This window comes from Sarcophilus harrisii, chromosome 3 (genome assembly GCF_902635505.1).
Source record: "Sarcophilus harrisii chromosome 3, mSarHar1.11, whole genome shotgun sequence".
Classification (NCBI taxonomy): domain Eukaryota; kingdom Metazoa; phylum Chordata; class Mammalia; order Dasyuromorphia; family Dasyuridae; genus Sarcophilus; species Sarcophilus harrisii.
The window spans coordinates 521,701,221-521,724,363 of record NC_045428.1 but is presented as its reverse complement, the minus strand read 5'-3'; the positions used below and the strand labels follow the sequence as shown (position 1 = coordinate 521,724,363).

General features: G+C 32.3%; 1 protein-coding gene across 1 annotated transcript in view; it reads right to left on the bottom strand.

The window, feature by feature from the left end:
- Window positions 1-215: 215 nt before the first annotated feature.
- LOC100934863 (SET domain bifurcated histone lysine methyltransferase 2) overlaps window positions 216-23,143 on the bottom strand; it is a 96,427-nt gene continuing 73,499 nt past the window's right edge. The window contains exons 20-25 of the mRNA XM_031961449.1: window positions 17,239-17,352; window positions 13,792-13,925; window positions 4,662-4,699; window positions 3,212-3,346; window positions 1,560-1,631; window positions 216-522 (exon numbers count right to left, since the gene is read on the bottom strand). Of these exons, the coding sequence (XP_031817309.1) occupies window positions 410-522; window positions 1,560-1,631; window positions 3,212-3,346; window positions 4,662-4,699; window positions 13,792-13,925; window positions 17,239-17,352 (606 nt within the window). The 3' untranslated portion in view covers window positions 216-409. The remainder of the gene's footprint in view (window positions 523-1,559; window positions 1,632-3,211; window positions 3,347-4,661; window positions 4,700-13,791; window positions 13,926-17,238; window positions 17,353-23,143) is intronic.

Genomic DNA, 23,143 nt, shown 5'->3' with positions numbered 1-23,143 from the left:
CAAATGAAAGGTCCGAACAACAACTAAGGATCATTTTTTTTTAAAGTCACAGAATCAATATGAGTAGTTTTCATAATAAAAGCTATGACTTTTAAACCCATATAAAATAAACTCATATAAATGAGTAATCAATCAATCAAAATTAATATTAAGCAACTACAATGTGCCAGGCATTGTGCTAAGTGTTGAGAATACAAAAAGACAGAAGACAATGATGAGGTTCACATCAAGTTCACAATTTAATGGGGAAGACTTACAAGAGAGGGTTCTACTTGGAGTGGAGGGGAAAAGCATTGAGAAGTCATAGTATAGGTAAAGTATTTTAATGAAACAATTTTAAAAAAACAATATATGTCCCCAATTTAAGATCCAGTAGGTTAAAAAGAAAGGTCAAGAACCAACTGAGGATTTAATGCTGTATAGCTTCCTGAGGAGCACACATGTTTTCTCTAATGACTTCTAGTACCTCTATCTTCTTCTGCAAATGTTCCTGCTCATTTCGAAGTTTTGATATCCTAGTATCTATAGTGAGAAAAAATAAAATTATTCCAGATTATTATTTTTTACAGCATGAAATATTGTACCCTTGCTCACAAATCACTTCCAAATATATTTTAAATCATTTTAAAGATATTAGATTAATTCAAAACATCAAAATTCTAATTTGTTTTATCCCAAGATTTTTCTATGAAACATGGTATTCTGATTGGGGAATGGAGGGTAGTTATTCATATCTTAAATGAAGCAGGGAATTTAGGTTTCACACACAAAAAAAAGAAGTAATAACTCGTCTGTTATCTCTCCCTACAAATATACTCACTTTTCGTTTTCACTGCACAATTCTAGATTTGGTTTAAACCTTGCCTGGACAGCAAATCTCTGTGAAGACTCCATCCATAATTATCACTCAGATTACTTCATGACAAAACATAAAATCAAATTTTATTGTAAGAAAATGCAGACCACTACCACCTATGATGTAACTTAATAAGAATGTTTGCACTAATGATCTATCTCTTATGAAAATGCTTCAGAGATCTTTGGTGGTAAACTGGAGATCACCTTTGATTTTATCTTTCTTCAGAGTGATCATTGTTACAGTCCATCTTTACATGTTCTATAGTCCATGAAAATCACCCCAAATAAGGTAATAACTTTTCTCTAAGAGGTTATGACGTTGCCTCTACAAACATTAATATGAGATTACCTTTTGCAAAGTATTATTTTTTTCATTCATTAATTCATTCATAGATCTAGAGAATCTTGCAAGGAAAAAAAGGCATATTTTGTGTTCAAAAAATGGTGAGGGGTTTAAATCTGCGATTTCAATGGTATAGAGAAATCTCAGAAAAGAACTCCAATTAGTATATGTTCTGCAATTTACAGGGAGAGGTGCCTGGGTAACTGAAAGGTTAGTGGTCATATGAACAATTGCTAGAGAAGGAATTTGAACTCAGTTTTCCTTGACTGGGGACCATCTCTCTATTTACTCACTCTTTCCACCATAAATATTTTTATCTAAACTGCTATTGTTTATTTTATAACTCAAAAGTACATACCCGTAGATATTTTTCTCAGTGATTTTCTAAATATGGCACAGTCAAAAAGTGATGTTGCAATTTCTTCTAACTCTGGGAGGGAAAAAGGGAGAAAGATTCATTTCAGTCAACTGTTTTCATGGGATCAGATCTTCATTAGTCAATACTGTCATTAAGCACTTAACTATACTAGAAACACAAAATAATTGCCCTCCCTCAGGGAACTCACATTCAAACGGGGAAAACAACCCCATCAAAAACTCATCAAAGTATATTCAAAGAAAACAAAATTACATACCTATGAATTTAGAGTGTGTTAGAACAAATATAAAATAATACTGTGTTCCTTTATCAGTGATTTAGACACATGAAAAGAATAAAATTTATTTGCTTTTTATAATTCTCATTCTTAGGAATAAGGGAATAATTTAATTTAACTGAAGTTTAGTGTTTATCTGTCTGCATCTGTGATTATAAAGAGTTCATAACTTAGAATAGGATGCCCCAGATCTCTAGCAAAGAGTTATCAAATTAAGCTCCAATCCAAAAGTGAAAAATTATAAAATAACTCTTTTCAACAACCTTTTTTTTGTCAGTTGGAAAAGCTTTGTTGTGACAATTTGAATTCTGAATTGGACAATAAAGAAAGAGGAATTTTTAAGGAGACAAAATTCTGCACAAATCAACTTGAAATATTTACCTGCTTTTAACTGTCAGTAGAGTGTTTTGTGATTGAATGCAGCTTGGAATGTACATAATTACATGTTTGCTAAATAAATTGTTATTGATATCTTTTTATATTGCTTATATTTTCCAGATAAGCCAATTCTTTGCTCCTTGCCAGAGAACCATTCCTTTCAACAAAATTAAAAGATGATGAAAAAAATAGTTCAACAAGACTAGCAATACTTTAAAAAAAATTGAACATCTGCAACATCCCACCCTCTACACACACACAAACACACACAGACACACACACACCATCTGCAAAGAAGAGGAGGACATGGCAAATTTTAAACAAATCTCTTTTTTTGAAAGAGATTTCATTATGATTTTATTAACTTATTATTTAAAATAAGGTTTTATTGATATCTTTTTTTCCTATTACTAACATTTCTCAATGTATATATTATATCTTGTGAATAAGGCTTTCTCTGGAAAATGCAGAAGGCTTGCTTCTGTATAACATAAGACTGATATAACAGTTCAAGAATGTTGGATTTGGAGTCAAGATGCCTAGCTGCACACAATACATTGGCACAAACATTTAGGAAGGGGTCACTAGATACAAAGACAATACATTAAGCACTTAAATAACTAAATACAAAGAAAAAAAACCCCATCCCCTATCCTCAAGGAACTCCCACTCTATAAAACTAGGGATAGCAAACTCCCACCCAAAACTATCAAATGTGGTCTGAATCAGATTAAAATGTAATTGAAAAAAAAAAGAACACAACATAGATAATGTTAATTTGTGGTTTTCTAAGTAAACATGTGGCCAAGAAAGAGCGATTTCTATTTGAGTTTAATACTACTGTACTCTAAACTCTAAAAGAATGTGAGAGAAAAGTAATAGAAATAGAGAAACAATGCAGAGAGAAAATTGTTCTATCTCATTTGCTGATCTTTAGGAAAGTTCTACACATTTTAACACATGATGATTACATTACCTTTGTCTGAGGTGGCGTTGTCTTTAATCTTGCAATGAATCCCATGGAGATCCTCTAATAGAGCTTCAAATAAATTTTCAATGAGCCCAGCATTTTTCATCTTCTTCAGCAGATCAACTTTTGGTGGGAGAACACCTTTTTGGCACAGAACACCTTTTGTTTTAGGGAGCTTGAGTATTGATGTGTTATAATGAATTTATCATGACTTAATACCTCAATGATGGCTAAACACAAGGAACTGACATCTTTATTTTTTTTCTAGACATCTTTTACTTGCAATTTCTTAATGGACCCTTCCCTTAAATGTAATCATAAACTGAATTATAAAAGACATAACATGATAAAAACCTGGGTTTGGGGCGATTCTACAGGCCTTTCAAGTAAGATCATTTTGCATGTAATTTTCATCTCTTTGAGATGACAGGGCCCTAGAATAGCATTCTTAGCCTAGTGTCTATGAATAGACTTTAAGGGCTCTTTAAATTTGGATGGAAAAAATTTACATCTTTATCTTCCCTAACCTCCAAGTATAATTTATCATTTCCTTCATTTATGTAGGCAACAAACATTACTCTGTGTTTATTCATAATAAATATGTAATAAATGCTCATGGATTTGAGAATGGGTCTATAGTCTTTACCAGATTGCCAAAGGAAATCATGACACAAAAACATTAAGAATCCATGCCCTTTTGTATGGTTTTCCTTCGGCATGGCATCTCTCTATTATAACATAAAAATAGAAAGTGGAATGTCACTTAATGCATGATATTCTATGTTCTAAGTCCAGACTACCCATTTATAGTAGGCCATTCATAATATGCATATATAGCAAGCGCATCTTTATGAAGAATTTAGATTAATCCATGTTTGCTTTAAAAAAAAAAAAAAGCCCCATAATAAAGGGGAGGAGAAGGAGTTTTAAGAATTGGGTCATCATTGTTTTAAAAAAGAAGAAACATTCATCCATAGAAGTCAAGTGACTTTGCTAAAGATAAAGGAGGATAAGGATGTCTTCAGTGTATCTGGAAGATGCCATATACAGAACAGACAATATGGTCAGTCTGAAAAAAAAAACATTAAGTATTGTATAGTCCCATATGGTACATTAGGTACAAATTGATCTAGGAGGCAGATTTATTATTTTGGGAAAATTAAATCTTAACAAATATAAAATATATATTTTAAGATTTTATATGGTAAAAATAGGGGCAGTGCTTCCTAGTAGGGGGATGGAGAGCTGGCTTTAAAGCTAGGAAGATCTAGGTCAATTCCTGCACATTCTGGCTGTGTGATTAGGAAAGTATATTGATCTATTTCTTCTTCACCCAGAAATTTCCTGTACTAGTGAAATCACAGGGTCAGGACTTATCTTATGTCCTATATCATAGTTCTGTATTTGGTATCTGATCTAAATTCCTGAATTAAGAAAACAAAAAAGACAAACTTACGGTTGCTTTTTCGAAGGGCATGTTTTGAGCAGAATACTCTAAAATACATAATTTCAAAGAATTAGTATTTATTTTGTATTTCCTTTGACTTAAAAAATCCTGAAAAATAAATTTTAAACATTTTCTCAAAGTGATGAACAGAAATGCTGTTTTAAACATTTAAAAAAATATTGTTCTATAGATGCCCATCAATTGGAGAATGGCTGAATAAATTGTGGTATATGAATATTATGGAATATTATTGTTCGGTAAGAAATGACCAGCAGGATGATTTCAGAAAGGCCTGGAGAGACTTACATGAACTGATGCTGAGTGAAATGAGCAGGACCAGGAGATCATTATATACTTCAACAACAATACTATATGATGATCAATTCTGATGGACCTGGCCATCCTCAGCAATGAGATGAACCAAATCAGTTCCAATGGAGCAGTAATGAAGTGAACCAGCTACGCCCAGCGAAAGAACTCTGGGAGATGACTAAGAACCATTACATCGAATTCCCAATCCCTATATTTTTGCCTGCCTGCATTTTTTATTTCTTTCACAGACTAACTACAATATTTCGGAGTCCGATTCTTTTTGTACAGCAAAATAACGGTTTGGTCATGTATACTTATTTTGTATTTAATTGATCCTCTAATATATTTAACATGTATTGGTCATCCTGCCATCTAGGGGAGGGAGTTGGAGGAAGGAGGGGAAAAATTGGAACAATTGTCAATGCTGTAAATTATCCATGCACATAACTTGTAAATGAAAAAGCTATTAAAATTTTAAAAAATATTGCTCTATATCAAGTAATGGCTTTTATAGTTCTATGATTCTTTGTGTGGTTTTCGTATTTGTCATTTCACAAGACATAGCTTGCTTGCACATTCCTATATTCACTCATCCTTTTTCTCCCCTTTTAATCCTTAAGGCTCAACTCTCAGGTACTTAAGACTCTTCAGCAAGTTAAGTAAGTTACATGGGTTCAAGTCTTAATACCTGTTATATATTACAGCTTCTGATTCTTACTACCTCTTTCAGCTTGGGTGAGTCATTTAAGCTTATTAGACCTCAGTTTCTTAATAGTAAGATAAGGTTGAATTAGATGACCTATGGTCCCTTCCAGATCTCTTACCTGTGACCCTGTTGTGATAAGATGATTTTTTCTGTATTGGCTTCATGACTAACATTTTCTTGAGACAACCAGTTATGTCAAATTTAAGCTCTAGTGATTAGCGGCTAGTGATAAGAGACTTTTTGGCTTAGTTTTATTATCTCCGTTTATAGCTACATGGAGAGATGGGGAAAGACAGGAGGTTAAAAGTCCACTTCAATAGTGGGGATAAGACTTGTACTAGAGTGGTAGCTGTACATGAAGAGAAGATGATATATATTGTATTTAACATATACTTTAACATATTTAACATGTGTGGGACTACCTGCCATCTAGGGGAGTGGGAGGGGGGAAGGAGAGGAAAAGTTGGAACAGAAGATTTTGCAAGGGTCAATGTTGAAAAATTACCCATGCATATGTTTTGTATATAAAAAGTTATAATAAAAATATTTTTTAAAAAGAGAGAAAATGATAAAGTATTTTGGATTCATAGAATAATAATTAAAAGAAGAAAATTATAAGAAGAAGAAGAATCAAAATTGGTTGGATTTGGTAGGGAGTGAGAAAGAACAAAGCTGAGATTGATTTTGAGGCTTTGAATCTGTCAACTGGAAGGATGATGGTGCCCTTGAAAGAAATAAGGAAATAGGGAAAATAGAAAAAAGAGAATGAGTTAATTAATCTTTTCTTTGAAACATTGCTAAAGGACATAAAGTTGGAGATGGCCTGTAGGCAAGTAGTGATGTAGGATTACAGCTTAGGAGAGAGACAAATCCAAGAGACAGTGTTTCTGGATAATGAATAATCAATTTATTAATTAATGTAGCTGGCAAACAATAAATGTATAGTCAGTGGCTTCAGTAACTAAAGACAAAAACATGAAGAGCCTGGAAGCCTTAAATATTTTTTTGAAAAGGAATGCTGGTGACAAGGGAAAATCAATCCTGATTAATGGACATTTAATGAGGCAGACTAGAAATCTTCAGCTTCTGCTGAAAAATGAGCTTGATTATGAGACTCAGCTGTGTCCAGCAATCTGGACAAAGGAAATCCATCTGCATCCAGACCACTCTAGTTGTTTTTCTCCTTCATAAGTTGGGTCACTCCAAAATCCAATAAAGAAGTACAAGGATAAAGACTCCTTCCCTCAACCCTCTTAAGAACTTGACCAGAATGGATTCTGATTACACTCTGAACACAAATTAATTCTTGTAATTGGGTGGGTTCCTGTCCAAGAATGAAGAGCCATATGTCCTTCAGAGACTGACTTTTTATGGGGGCTGGGTCTTTTGTGACTAAATAAAGGAAAAAAGTCTAGATCCCAGATTAATATTGGTTATTAATATAATGATAAAATAATTTCTATCAGTCAACAAATATTTATTAAGCCCTATGTGCCAGGCAAGTAAGTTCTGGGGATACTTAGAAAGTCAAAAACACTATCCCTTTTCACATTTGAATGGGAGAGACAATACGTAAGTAATTATGTACCTACAAGATACATACAGAGTGGGAGGGAAGGTAATCTCAGAGGGAAGTCACTGAAGTGGGAACCTGGAAAGATCTCCTATTAAAAGTGGGATTTGGGCTGAATCTTGAAGGAGGTCAAGAAAGTCATGAGGGAAGAGAACATTCCATGGATGAGGGTCAGCCAGTGCAAGAAAACAGGCTGGAGGTTGAGTATCCTATACAAGCAGGTCAGTCTACCCTGGATGGCAATGTGTAGAGAAAAATTCCAAAGCTAACATTTTCTCACAGAAATAGCCCCTGCACAGCTTTACTGAATGGAAGTCCTTTCCCCCAGCCCACGAAGACTGAGCTGCTGAAGCTTCCTTTCCTCAGTGGGTCTACTTTGTTCTATCATCGGTTCCTGGATGGATAAATTGCATGTTACTGTTCCATTTTTCTGATGACACAGTTCTTGCCCTTTGTTGTAGGTACAATCCTGCCTTCTCAAAGCCACTCCCTGATGCTTGGCTCCTGAAGTAGGCTAGAATGGTGGCTTGGTTATCTGTATAAGGATACCTGAACTCCTTACTGAGAATTTGTGGAAAAATAACGAAAGGAGGCTCAGATTCAGAGGGTGGGAGATGCATCCAGCCAAGGATACTCAAAAAGAGTTGGTCAGATAGGTGGAAGGAAAAACGGGAAGGCACCTTTCCTGAAATGAGTTAAAAGTCAGCCTTCTGCAATAAGGCTGCAGGTTTTACCCTGTAGAAACTGGAGGAGCCAGTGTTTAAGCTGTAGGCAGAGGGAACGGTTCCTAGTTCATCATCGAATGCAGTAAACACTTTCTCCCCCATCCTAAAGTTCAAGAGCCAGGCAGCTGACACAGTCTCTGCATTTGCTTTGACGGCCTAATAAGGACAGCAGTTATAACTCACCCCCCCCCCCCCCCCCCCCCCCCCCCATAAGCCTGGGTCATATATCTATATATATATATGTGTCTCTCTCTCTCTTTCTCTCTCTCTCTCTCTCTCTCTCTCTCTGTGTGTGTGTGTGTGTCTATATATATATATATACATAAATATAAATACATATATCATCAGGGAAAAGGAGAAAAGACTGCACTGGTAGAGAGGGATGTACTTAAGGAATATGTAATCAAAGCATCTCAGGAGTCCATGCTAAAGGCTGATTCCTATTGAATCTGTGTCTGTGCTGGGCGGTGTAACCTGTGGAGAAAAAGGATCTGATCCTGAAAGGGCATTGTCCTTCTTCTGGGTAACGGCTCGACTGGATGCTATGGATTTGCTTTTTGTTGAGACCAACAATGTCCATGTCCTTAAGCTTACAACCCAGCCACAATGATCAGCTTTTGTTTTTTTATTTTTTTCGCTGAGACATTTAGGGTTTAAGTGACTTGCCCAGGGTCACACAGCTAGGAAATGGTAAGTGTCTGAGGCCAGATTTGGACTCAGGTCTTCCTGACTTCAGGGCTGGTATTCTATCCATTGCCCTACCTAGCTGCCCTCCAATGATCAGCTCTTTAAAAAGAGCATCAATCTAAATGTTGGAAGGGATATGGGAAAACTGGGACACTAATGGATTGTTGGTGGAGTTGTGAGCGGATTCAAGTTAGGGTATATGAATCTTATGGAATATTATTGTTCTATAAGAAATGAGGAGCAGGATGATTTCTGAAAAGGTTGGAAATTCTTACATGAACTGATGCTGAGTGAAGTGAGCAATGCACAAGGTAATAGCAAGATTATGTGATGATCAACCATGATAGACTCAGCTCTTTTCAGCTTACAGTGACAGACTTGGAGTGGAAAATGCCATCTACATTCAGAGATAGACTGAGTGTGAATCAAAGCATAGTATTTTCACCTATTTTGTTTGTTTTTTGTTTGCCTTTTCTTTCTTTTGTTTTTTTTTTTCTCTTTTGGTCTGATTTTTCTTTTACAACATGACTAATGCAGAAATGCATTTAAAATGATTGTACGTGTATGAGCTACATTAGATTGCTTGCTGTCTCAGGGAGGGAAGACATAAGAGAGGGAGGGAGAAAAAAATTTGGAATTCAAAATCTTAGCAAAGTGTATGTTAAAAGCTATTTTTACATGTAATAAGAAAAATAAAATAATATTGTAGAAAAAATTGACCCTCAATATTATTAATTTTACATATTTTAAAGTAAATTATGAGAACCAGCTCATCATCAGTTCACTCTAAATAGGTTTCCTTCTCTGAAGCACATAGAACAGTGGTAATAAACAAACAAAAACTGGGCCACTAAACTATATATAAGGATATCTACAGGCTGTATGTTGACTTAGTTTACAAATGTAATATTATCTATGTTTTATTGAATTTTTATTCATTTTGTCAAATATTTTCCAATTATATTTTAATCTGGTTTGGGCTGTATTCATGAATCTTATGGGCCCTGTGTCTGATACCTCTGATGTACAGTATGTTTCAATAGAGTGTGTATCCATTGGATTTTTTTTTACCCCTTTAGCTTACTTTCTCACTTCCTCACATCAGCATTCACAAGTTTGTAGGTTGGGTCATCACAGGGGAAATAACTATTATTGTTTCTTCAGGTTCAAAATCTCTGTACTAAAAAAGCTGTAGTTTATAAGCCCCTACTGGTGAGTTACCTTTAAAAATTAGCCAGAAGATCCAATTACCTCAAAGCAAAAGCATTTTTACTAAAATGATATAATGAGAACAGTACCTTATAAAGCATTTTCCCTCATAAACTTATGACTTGATCTTCTACAAATATATACAGTGTTAGTGGGAAGAATGAGTTTACAATGGTAATGAGGCATATACATAGATAATATATGGAACCAAGACAACTCATGCTTCTGATACAATTAAGCACTAATGTCATTTCTTGTGGAATTTTCACACAAATCTCTTTCCCCTATGAGACAAGTTACTCAGCTGGGGTCCTTAGGATTGCTCTTCTCTACCCAGATGCAAGAGCTAATTCTCTAATCCATGGCTGTCTCTCTTTTCTTTGTCAGAGGTCACAATCTTTAAATCTGCTTCTGTTTCTAATTATCTGTGTCTCACTAGAAAATTGTCTACTTCAAGGGTGTGCTGAGCCAGTTCAAAGTGGCTTGTGAGAGACAACTGTTAAATTTTCTGTGTATACACACCTGTCAGATTGGCTAAGATGACAGGAAAAAATAATGATGATTGTTGGAGGGGATGTGGGAAAACTGGGACACTGATTTATTGTTGGTGGAGTTGTGAACGAATCCAACCATTTTGGAGAGTAGTTTGGATCTATGCTCAAAAAGTTATCAAACTGTGCATACCCTTTGATCCAGCAGTGTTACTACTGGGATTATATCCCAAAGAGATTATAAAGAAGGGAAAGGGACCTGTATGTGCACGAATGTTTGTGGCAGCCCTTTTTGTAGTGGCTAGAAACTGGAAACTGAATGGATGTCCATCAGTTGGAGAATGGCTGAATAAATTGTGGTATATGAAAATTATGGAATATTACTGTTCTGTAAGAAATGACCAACAGGATGATTTCAGAAAGGCCTGGAGAGACTTACACGAACTGATGCTGAGTGAAATGAGCAGGACCAGGAGATCATTATATACTTCAACAACAATACTATATGATGACCAGTTCTGATGGACCAGGCCATCCTCAGCAACGAGATCAACCAAATCATTTCTAATGGAGCAGTAATGAACTGAACTAGCTATACCCAGAAAAAGAACTCTGGGAGATGACTAAAAACCATTACATTGAATTCCCAATCCCTATATTTATGCACACCTGCATTTTTGATTTCCTTCACAAGCTAATTGTACAATATTTCAGAGTCTGATTCTTTTTGTACAGCAAAATAACGTTTTGGTCATGTATACTTATTGTGTATCTAAGTTATATTTTAATATATTTAACATCTAGTGGTCATCCTGCCATTTAGGGGAGAGGGTGGGGGGGGTAAGAGGTGAAAAATTGGAACAAGAGGTTTGGCAATTGTTAATGCTGTAAAGTTACCCATGTATATATCCTGTAAATAAAAGGCTATTAAATAAAAAAAATTAAAAAAAAATTTTCTGTGTGAGCATTTGCACTTTGGAAATTGGCAAGTTACAAATCAGAGCTAGACAATAAAAAAATTAATTTATTGTTTATTCTTTCTCTCAAAACAAGACAATCAATGAAACAATGCTGTTTCTTAAGAAAGTGATGAAGAATATGCTAATGCAGATTAAATTTTAAAGTGTGTAGGCATTGGCCAACATCTAACACCCTATATAAAGATAAGATCAAAGTGGGTTCATAAATTAGATATAAAGGGTAATGCTACAAGCAAATTAACCTCTCAGATCTGTGGAGAAAGGAGAAATTTATGGTCAAAGAAGAACTAGAGAACATTATGAAATGCAAAATGGACAATTTTGATTACATTAAATTAAAAGTTTTGTACAAACAAAACTAATGCAACCAAAATTAGAAAAAAAGCAAAAAGCTGGGAAAATTTTTTTTACATTCAATGTTTCCAATAAAGGCCTTATTTCTAAAATATATAGAGAATTGACTCAAATTTATAATAAAAGTCATTTCACAATTGATAAATGATCAAAGAATATGAATAAAATTTTCAGATGAAGAAATTAAAGCCATTTCTAGTCATGTGAAAAAAATGCTCTAAAACACTATTAATTAGAGAAATACAAATTAAGACAAATTACCACTCACACTTCTCAGATTCACTAAGATGACAAGAAAATATGATAAATGTTGGAGGGGATGTGAGAAAACTGGGACACTAAAGAAATGTTTTCAAATGATCCAACCATTCTGGGGAACAGTTGGAACTATGCACAAAGTGCTATAAAACTGTACAAACCCTTTGATCCAGCAGTGTTTCTATTGGGCCTGTATTCCAAAGAGATCTTGAAGGAGGGAAAGGGACCCACATGTACAAAAAATGTTTGTGACAGCCCTCTTTGTAGTGGCTAAAAACTGGAAACTGAATGGATGCCCATCTGTCGGAGAATGGCTGAATAAGCTGTGGTATATGAATGTTATGGAATATTATTGTTCTGTAAAAAACGACCTGCAGGATGATTTCAGAAAGGCCTGGAGAGACTTACATGAACTGATGTTAAATGAAATATGCAGAACCTGGAGATCATTGTACACAGCAACAAGAATGTGTGATGATCAACTGTGATGGACGTGACTTTTTTCAACATTTAGGCCAATTCCAATATTCTTGTGATAGAGAGAGCCATCCATATTTAAAGAGAGGACCATGAAGACTGAATGTGGATCAAAGCATAGTAGATCAAAGCAGGAAGAGCAAGAGAGCTAGTTTTAGCAAGGATAAGTCTCTCCTAACTGACACAGCAGATATTGGTTTTATAGCAAATAATATGAATTTGTAGTGGACTCAGCTGGCATGACTTTTAGCAGTGTTCTGGAGCTTGGATATAGGAACAATAGGGAATAAGATGTTGGGGATGACTGAAGCTGGAGGATCTATGAACTACAAAGTTCACCTTTTTTTTGGTGGTGGTATTTGTTTGCTTGTCTGTTTTTTTCTTTCTTGTATTTTTTTTCCCCTTTTGATCTGAATTTTTTTTGTGTTGTGCAGCATGACGAATATGGAAATATGTTTAGAAGAATTGCACGTTTAACCTACATTGGATTGTTTGCTGTTTAGGGGAGGGGACAGAAGGAGAAAAATATGGAACACAAGGTTTTGCAAAGGTGAATGTTATTTTGAACTTGACTTGGACTATAGCAATAAATGCTGAATTAGTTTCTATGATTCAAACCTATTTCTTCTCTAATCAATCTTTCACAAAGTTGCCAAATTAACATTCTGAATCCCATCCCTCTTTCATCTCCCCTCTTCTTAGAACAGCAAGGATCTGATATAGATTATTTATGTGCAGTCATGTAAGACATTTCCATATTAGTCACAGTTGTGAAAGAAGAAACAGATAAAAATGGAAAAGACCATAAAAAAATTTAAAAAATGAAAATAGTATGTTCCAATCTGCATTCTTTTTCTGGATGTGAATGTGTTTTACACATATTATATATTGTATTCTTTCTTTTTTCCCCCTTACAAAGACAAATAGGTATTATTATCATCTTCATTTTACAGATAAGGAAACTGAGGACTTGCTTATTAGTCTCACAGCTAGTAAATGAAATAGGATTCAAAGCCAGGTTCTTCTGATTCCATATCCATATTTTATTCACTAAGTCACTTAACTGCTTGATATGGCTCTTAAAAATTTTTCACAATCTAACCTCTTTCAGCCTTATTTTTTGTTGTTTCTCATTATAAACTCCATGTTCTAGCCAAACTGGCCTATTTCCTCTTCCTTGAATTTAGCATTTGATCTCCTTCTATCTCTGTACTTTAATATGGACTACCTGGATTGTTGTTGTTGTAAAAATGGTATTTGTCAAGTTCAAAATAACATAAATTAAAATTATTTTAATTATCTTGATTTCTCATTGACCTAAATATTCTTTCCTACATAAAAAAATGTGCTTAGTAAGGATTAAATACCTGTAAGTTCCACCATCTTCATCAAGTTGCATTGTTGCTTGATCTTTTGTGGCACAGAAAAAATGGTAATTCTTGGAACATTTTTTAATGTCACAACCCACAGTAGCTCCTTTCTTATGGCAAAATGAGCATTTCTAAAAAAAAAAAAAAAAAAAAAAAAAAAAGAATAAAATGTACTGTGCCGATTGTTTGTTATAGCAGTTTTAATCTATTTCAGAATTACTGTGAAATCACTCCTAAATGCCTTGTCTCTTTGTAGTTCCTAGGTCCTCCAGCTTCAGTCATCCCCAATATCTTATTCCCTATTGTTCCTATATCCAAGCTCCAGAACACTGCTAAAAGTCATGCACCCATGCCAGCTGAGTCCACTACAAATTCATGTTATTTTCTATAAAACCAATATCTGCTGTGTGAGCTAGGAGAGACTTATCCTTGCTAAAACTAGCTCTCTTGCTCTTCATCCCATATTCTCCAGTTTTCTTGAAGATCTTATTGCTTGATTAACTGATCTCAGCTATCGATCATTCTTCAATTTTCTTGAGGATCTTATTGCTTGATTAACTGATCTCACTCATCAATCATTCTTCAGATTTCTTGAAGATCTTATTGCTCGATTAACTAATCTCACTCATCAATCATTCTTCAGTTTTCTTGAAGATCTTATTGCTTAACTGATCTCACCCATTAATCATTCTGTCTTATCTTCACCCTCTCCTTACCTTCCTTGCTATCTAATAATATATCTTGTTGTTCTTTAGTCATTTTCAGTCATGCCCAATTTTCTGTAACCCCATTTGGGGTTTATTTTGGCAAAGATACTGGAACGGTATGTTGCTTCTTTCTCCAAAACATGTTACAGATGAGGAAATGAAAGCAACAAAGTTAAATATTTAGGGTCAGCAGCTAGTAAATGTCTGAAGTCAGATGTGGATTCAGGAAGATGAGTCTTTCTGACTCTAGCTGCCCCTAGCTTTTACCATCTTAAAAAAACAAAACAAAAAAAAACCCCTTTCTGTTTACAAAAATGGCTAAACAATCCTCAAAAGAAAGTTTGTATTCCAAAGAGATTTAAAAAAAGGAAAAGGACTTATCTGTACAAAAATAATCCAACAGCTCTTTTTGTGGTGTCAAAGAATTGAAATTTGAAGGGATAGCTATTAATTGAGGAATGGTTGAACAAGTTGACAAAATAATATTGCACTATAAAAAATGAGGAACAGGATGGTTTCAGAAAAAATCTGGTAAAACTTCTGTGAACTGATGCAAATTGAAGTAAGCAGAACCAGAAGAACATTGTATACAGTAACAACATTATCACATGATGATCAACTGTGAATGATTTTAGTTATTCTCAGCAAAACAATGATCCAAAACAAGTCCAAATGGCTTTTTAAAAAAATAATTTACTTATTTTAACACACATTACTTTATGAATCATGTTGGGAGAGAAAAATCAGAGCAAAAGGGAAAAACCATGGGAGAGGGGGAAAACAGAAAAAAGAAGTGAATATGACATGTTGATTTATATTCAATCTCCATAGTTTTCTGTCCAAAATCCATTGGGATTGCTTTGGATCAAAGGACTTTTGACGAAAAATGCTATCCACCTCCAAGGAAAGAGTTGATGGAGTTTGAATGCAGATTGAAGAATAATCTTTTTCTATTTTCTTTATTTTTTTTTGCTTTTTTGTGATATGACTAATATGGAAATATGTTTTGCATGACTGCATATGTATAACCTCTATACTTGCCTTCTCAAGGAAGGGAGAGGAGAAAGAGAGAAGAAAAGAATTCAGAACTCAAAATATTATTTAAAAAGTTTAAAATAAATGATACATTTAAATTTTTAAAAATTTTCTTCACTATAACTTTATGTACTATGACAGATTACAAAGTAAAAATTAGATAATCATGTGATCATAAGAAATATCATGACATAGTGGGTAGAGAGATGGTCTTGGAGCCATGAAGACATGAATTGAAGTCCCTGACTCTAAGTCATGATAGCATGGATAGAAGAGAGATTAAATAAATTGTGTTACAGAATGCAATAGAGTACATTCACATTTTAAAATTTTTCTCCTGACTTCTTTTGAGTTTTTTATGTTTTTTTATTTTGTGTATACACAGATATATATTTGTTTTTCTTCAGATAAGTCAATCTCCTAGTGCTCTTAGCAACTCTAAAACTAAAAATTGTAGCAAAAATACCAATCTGCTTTGTTAGGAGACTCCTCATCCAGGAGATCCCTACAATAATAATAGGTCAAATCTACTCTCTATCCCTATCTCTAATAAGATATAGTTAATGAAAAAAAATTTCTCTAATTAAATTAGAATTCCATTGTTATCCTACTTCCATTGATTTTGTTTATGCAAAAGATTTTCAGTTTCTCATTTTTTTTTCCTTTTTTTGGTTAATTTTTCCTCCAGCAACATCTATAAAAGGTACCTGGATCTTCTTTTGTTTTATTTTTTATTTTTGGAATAACCTTAATATTCAGGCTGCAAATCCATTCTGAGCTTACTGTGGATTATATAATATAAGATTTTGGTTTAAACATAATTTCTGCCAAAGTGCTTTCCAGTTTTTCCAACATTTCTTATCAAATAGGATGTTCTTCCCCCAAACAATTTATTACTTTACTGAATATTGCTTCTTTCATATTTTTTTTAACCAGTACCAAAAGTTTTGAAAATAACTACTTTGGGCCTAATTTGAAGGCTAAAAAAATTTATTTCCCTTTTATTCCTATTTTTCCCTATTATTTTTTTCAAGCGTGTAAGACCTCTCATTACTGTAAGTGAATTCATTAGTTTTTTTTAATGTAGCTCTACACAGTTATTATCTTTGTACTCTGATGGTAGTATCATTAAATTTGTAAATTAATACAGGCAATATAATTTATTTTATTTTATTTTTTTATTTTTACTTCCTAGCTATAAGCCCTGGTTATTCCTCAAGTTTTTTATAAATTTTTTCTTTCAAGTGTTCTGCAAATAAAAATACACATCTTATCTATTATATACATAGATGTATGCATATATATAATAACTATATAATTAATATAAAATATAATGTAAAAATATATCATATAACAATTATATGATACATTGTAGCACATATGTAAGGTATATGTTGCAGTGTACCTATGTATATCTAAGATATATATATCTTATGATATGTGCATATGCTAATGAAACACTTTAAAGAAAACACTACTTCTATACTAGAGGAATAATTGGATAAAAGAACTGATTCCCAAATTTATGTTCTTTTTATAGGTATTTTGAATGAGAGAATATCATGGAATTTTATGTGACCTAAGAAGTGACAAATATGACCAATTTTTATAAAAGATTCATTGTTTGCAATCCATTCAGCCTTCCAGATGCTTCACGTTTTCACTGGGCTCCACTAAAGTTTATGAAATCACTTAAACTTACCAGTTTTTTTCCTCGAATGATTTCTTCTTTCACTAGCTCCACATTAAAATGTCTATCCTCATCACTTAAGTAAGGATAATCACTCTCAGATTCCACAAGTCCTGATGAATATAACTATAAAAGAAAAAAAAAATCAGTGTATTATATAAAAGGCTATTGACTTTTTTATTTAGTGTTTTTTATTGTTTTCTCCAATTACACGTAAAACAAGTTTTTAATTTGTTTTTAAAACGCTGAATTCCAAGTTTTCTCCCTTCCTCCCCAACTATACAATCCCATTGAGAAGGCACAAATGAAGCTTTGCAAAACATTTCCATAAAAGTCACATTGTAAAAGAAGACATAGATTCCCCCCCCAAAAGAAACTCCTAAGAGAAATAAAGTAAAAAAAACATGCTTCAATCTGTATTCAGACAGTCCGTTCTTTCTCTTGATAAAGATAGCATTTTTCATCCTAATTTCATAATAGTCTTAGATCATTGTATTACTGAGAAAAGCAAAGTCATTCACAGCTTATCATCCTATAACATTGTTATTATTTTGTACATCATACATTTTACTTTGCTTGAGTTCATGGAGAACATTCTAGGTCATTATTTCACACAGAACAATAATATTCCATCATAATCACATACCAGAGTTTATCCAGCCATTCTCCAATTAATGAGTATCTCCTTAATTTCCTATCTTTTGCCCTGAGAAAAAAAGCTGTTATAAATATTTTTGACCAGATAAGTCCTAAAAAGGTATTAAAAACAAAGAATTAGAAAACAAGGGCAAAGGTTGCTGGAAGACCAGGCAGGAAGTTCAGTTTTTCACATACAAACAAATTTCTTTCTTAAATTTGCTTATAATTTTTCCGTTAATAAAAAGAGGTATTACTAGGTGACTGAAATGAAATTTGTGGAAAGGACTTTTTACCTTATTTTGATAATCTAAGAAAGGGAAAACAAGTTCAAATTCCAATAGAAATTAGAATGAAAAGAATGATGAACATGAAAGCCAATTTATTTATTCCCAACATAACCTAGTATATTTGGCTCCTGTTATTTTTTACATAAACTTCCATGAGCTTAGTCAGAAGTTTAGGAAACTGCATGGAAGGCCAGTTACATAGACATTCCCTAACCCTTCAAAAAATTAAAACAAAATATTTAAGGAAAAGATTTTGTGTGGCTTCTTTGGTTCCCCCTCACTTTACAGCAAGGGCAGATTTCATCTGGCCCAGGGGACAAGTATCAAGAAATGACACCACTTATTTTCAAGAGTTGCAAAACTCCAATATAGTTTTAAAACTAGCAACCTTTTAAACAGTGAAAAGCTTGATAGTATCATTTATGGAAACAAGCTTTCCTTTGTTAAATATGAGGTACAAAGCTCCACATTTTCCAAAACAGGAAATTTGAAAAGGCCAAAAGAAGATTTCATCACATATTAGTGCTTTCAAATTTTAGATACAAATTAAGACATACTTTTATAACAAATTCTGACAATATTTATCCGCTATTAAAGTGCTTTCCTTTAAAAAGAGCACATTTAATAAGTGACTTTGGTCTTTTTTCTCTACTTTTCTATATATCTCTACCTGTCCACTGTTCTTTGTGTGGGGTTTCTCCATTTCTCTATCTCTTTTTAAAACATATCTACTCTTCTCTATTTCTGTATCCAATTTCTTCTAGGTTGTTTTTTTTCTCTGGTTTTCTCAGTTTTTTCCTTCCTTAACTAACTGATAGAACACTGAAATGTATTTTAATTTATTCTAAGTGTAGATGAATATATTATTTTATATTGTTCTCTGTTGGAAAAAACCAAAGCAATATAAAAACTAAATTAATTTTCAATTTTTTATGCAGGACCATTAAAAAAAAATCTCTTGCCTATTTCAGAGACTCCTTATCCAGAAGTGTTTTGTGTCTGAAAATTTCTTCATTATAACTTTTTCCCTGTGTATAATAATAGGTTACAAAAGTAAAAAGTGCCTACATTGAAAACAGAGAAATATGTTAAGAAAATAGAGCCAGTAAATTTCCTCAAAGCTGACAAAGTAAGAGATCTTAAAGGAATCATGCTTCTCACACTCATAATAATAATAATACCAACAATAAACAAAATTGTTTAAAAGTCACAAAAAGGTAATAAGCAAATTTTAAAGGTACACCAATGCAATAAAAAACAAATTTTGGAGTGAAGCAAAAAACATAACAAAATACATAACAAACATATGAAAAATAAAAAACAAAACAAAACAAAACATCGATTCCCAATCCTAGGATAAGTTAAATAAGCTTAAGAAACAACTCAGTATCCTGGGGATTATGTCCATACAGATCAGAAGAGAATTATAAGAAATTATAAAGAATTATCAGAAAAAAAATGAAATTAGCAACAACAAAACTGAACATACCTAGGAAAGCCTAGAAGGAATTCAAGGAATAATTGAATGCAATAAAGAAGTTTGGGCAGATATTACTGACGAAGCTTGCCAAAATGCTTAGGAAATTTGAAAATATTGATAAATACAACTAAAACAATTAAGAAGTGGAGACAGACTGATAGATAATCCAGGATAAAAACAAGCTCAGAAAATAAGTAGAAAAGATGTAAAGATCAAATAGATCAAAGAGAATAATTTGAGGAACACAGAAAAAAAATCTTGCAATTATTGGGACACTGGGGAAAATGGAAGGAGAAGAGAATCTAATAACTATGAAGCAATAATCACAGAATTATTTTTTAAAAGTAAAATTTGACAAATAAAAATAATTCAGGAATTCCAACAAGGAGAAACTTAATTCAGGTACATCATCACTAAATTTTAAGATGAGGAGGCTAAAGGAACAATCTTTAGTGCTTAGATATACAGATATATAAATCAGTGTCTCGTGTGATTGGTTCTGTGAAAACCAGAAATAACTAAAACAATTAGGGTAAGAAATATCTATCTATCTATCTACCTATTTATCTAGTCAAAAAACATGGGCTCCCAATATCAGATCAGTTTAGCAAACCTAAGGATTCTGTATAAAAGCTAGAGAATATTAAAAATCAAACAGACCTTAAATGAGTAATTTTTCAAAAAAAATACTAGGATTTCTAAAGAAACTTTGGAACTGATTAAAAAATATCCTAAGAATTAAATATTTACCTAGAATAATAGATATTTTTCAAATATGATTAAGTATTTGCTATTTTATACTAAGAACCTCCATGAATAAATAAAATATAATGTAATATTGACTAAATTATTGAAAAATAGAGGAGTTTGGAAAGAAAAGGATATTGCTAATTTTTTTAGAAGGGATATTGAAAAGGCAAAAGAAAAGAGAGTTGATCTAAGACATTATTATCTTTGACAAGGAGGCAGGCCTAGGATGTCGAATTTTAGAGATATTTATTAACATAAAACACACTCTGTTTAGTGTTTGAGTTTGATTTAACAATGGAAATAATAAAACTACAAAGTTCTTTACTTTGTCTGATAATACTAATAATTTAGCAAATGATTAAATAAGTTAATTTTACAGTTGTGATGTATAATTATTAATTATCAACATAAGTAAAAAGATTTATTTACATAATAGATTTTTAAAAAATCTAATGTGATTATCAAAAACATATTTCATACAAAAACATACACAGACTTAATTTGAAATAGTTGAGTAAAATTTTTCACATCAGTTTTCTTATATATTCTCTCATCCTCTTTAATTTTATGGGTTATTTTATCTATTCACATTTAAAGTTATGGTAGTTAGATTTATATTTTCCTCCACTTATCTTCATTTTTTTCTGAATTAGGATTATGTTCTTCCTTTGTAAAGAAAATACTTTAGCTCTTAAGTAACTTTTGCTTAATCCACTTTAAGATAATAATATTCTAAAAAAATGATTATCCCTAACCAAGGAAAGGATTGATTGTATTTGGATCAATATTGAAGCATACTTTTCAAACGTTATTTTTCTTGAGGGTTTTAAAATCTGTTTTTTTTTTTCCCCACAACATGACTATTATGGAAATGTTTTGTATGACTACATATGTAGTCATTGCATATTGAGTTACTTGCATTCTCAATATGATTAAAGTGAAGAGAGAGGAAGGGAGAGAATCTGGAACTCAAAATTATAAAAAATGCATGTTAACAATTGTTTTTCATGTAACCAAGGAAAAATAAATCCTGAAATAAAAAATAATGAAATTTTTTTAAAAAGGAAAAAAAGTAATACTATTCCTATAAGCTTTCTTTACTTCTTTATTAATGACTCACTGAAAAAAAAAGGAATTATTTTAATTATGGATAAGAAATATACTTACTGATTAAACAAAGGGAAAAAAAGGAAACAATTCATGGATTTATATAAACATGAAAAAATTTTGCATATTAGAAATTGTTCAAATTCAATAACGATCATAGAAATACACATGCTAACAGCAAAGGAGCATAACAAAAAAAATATGTACCTGAAATCAGGAGATTCCTGGGCTCAGACCCTGTTTTTGACACTAGTTATCAAAAAGTAGTTACCAGAAGCAAATTAATTATGCTTTCTAGGCTTTAATTTCTTTATCTGCAAAATGGGAAAATTCACACTTGTCCTCATAAAGTCATTGTGAGGAACCAATGAAATAAAATGTAAAAGTAATAGTAACTGACATTTATATAGTGTATTTTAAGGTGTGTAAAGTGCTTTATATACATGATCTCATTTGATATACGAACTTTGTAGGTTGTTATTAGGTATTATTTTCCCCATTTTACAGATAAGGAAGCTGAAACACTTTGGAAACCTTAAAACACTTCATAAATGTTAATTATTGTTATCATTATTACAACTTTGAGGTGTTGTTTCATATTACTGGTAGGATTAAAAATTGGAAATCTTTTTGGAAAATATAGGTTCAAAAATTTTTTATGGAATCAAAAGGGCCTTTTCTAATAATCTAGTTAAACCCTCATTTTACAGAAGAGAAATAAGCCCCTAAAAGATTAAATTATTTGTTCAAAATCAGATAATTAATGAGCTGAAGAGTTGGGATATGAGCCTAGGACTCCTGCTTCTAAATACAGTTTTCTTTTCCCAATACCATATGGCAATCTCATTACCAAAACTACTTTAAGAGCCACGTCCTAAGGATGTTGTTAAAAGTACAAAAAGATCTATCTATTTAAAAAAAATCACTTGTTTTATCTGAAATGATGAAAAAAATGGAAAGAACCATGATGTCTTATGATTGGGGAATTATCTAATAATCTGTGTAATGTAATATTATTGTTCTATAAAATATGACAAAGAGGAAACATGTACAGAAAACCTTAGATGAAATGACCCAAAATAAAGAAAAAATGAGCATAATTTTCAAGTTGATTATGATTATACAAAAAAAAAAAAACAACAGCAGCAAAATTTTGTAAGCAAGTCAAATAAATTATTGAGAAGAATGGAAGAAAATAAGCATATACAATGCTGACTGTGTGTGAGGCACTATGCTAAACAAGTTATTATGTGTATATATGTATGTATATGTATATACACATACACATCAAATTCACACACATGTAATATATACACATAATTTATACACACAAATGTGTACCTATAATTTGCACATATAATTCACACACATGCACACATATATGAATGTATATATAATTTTCACATATACATGTACATATTTACACACATATGCATGTATATATATATAATTCACACATATATAATTTATAAATATATATCATTGACACATATATGTAAATATAATTTACACACATATACATGTGCCTATAATTCACACAACACATATATAAATAGAAACCATACATGTGTGCATGTGTAATGTGCACATTATATAATTCATATACATATACATATATAATTCACATACAAAAATATACACAGTATATAAATTC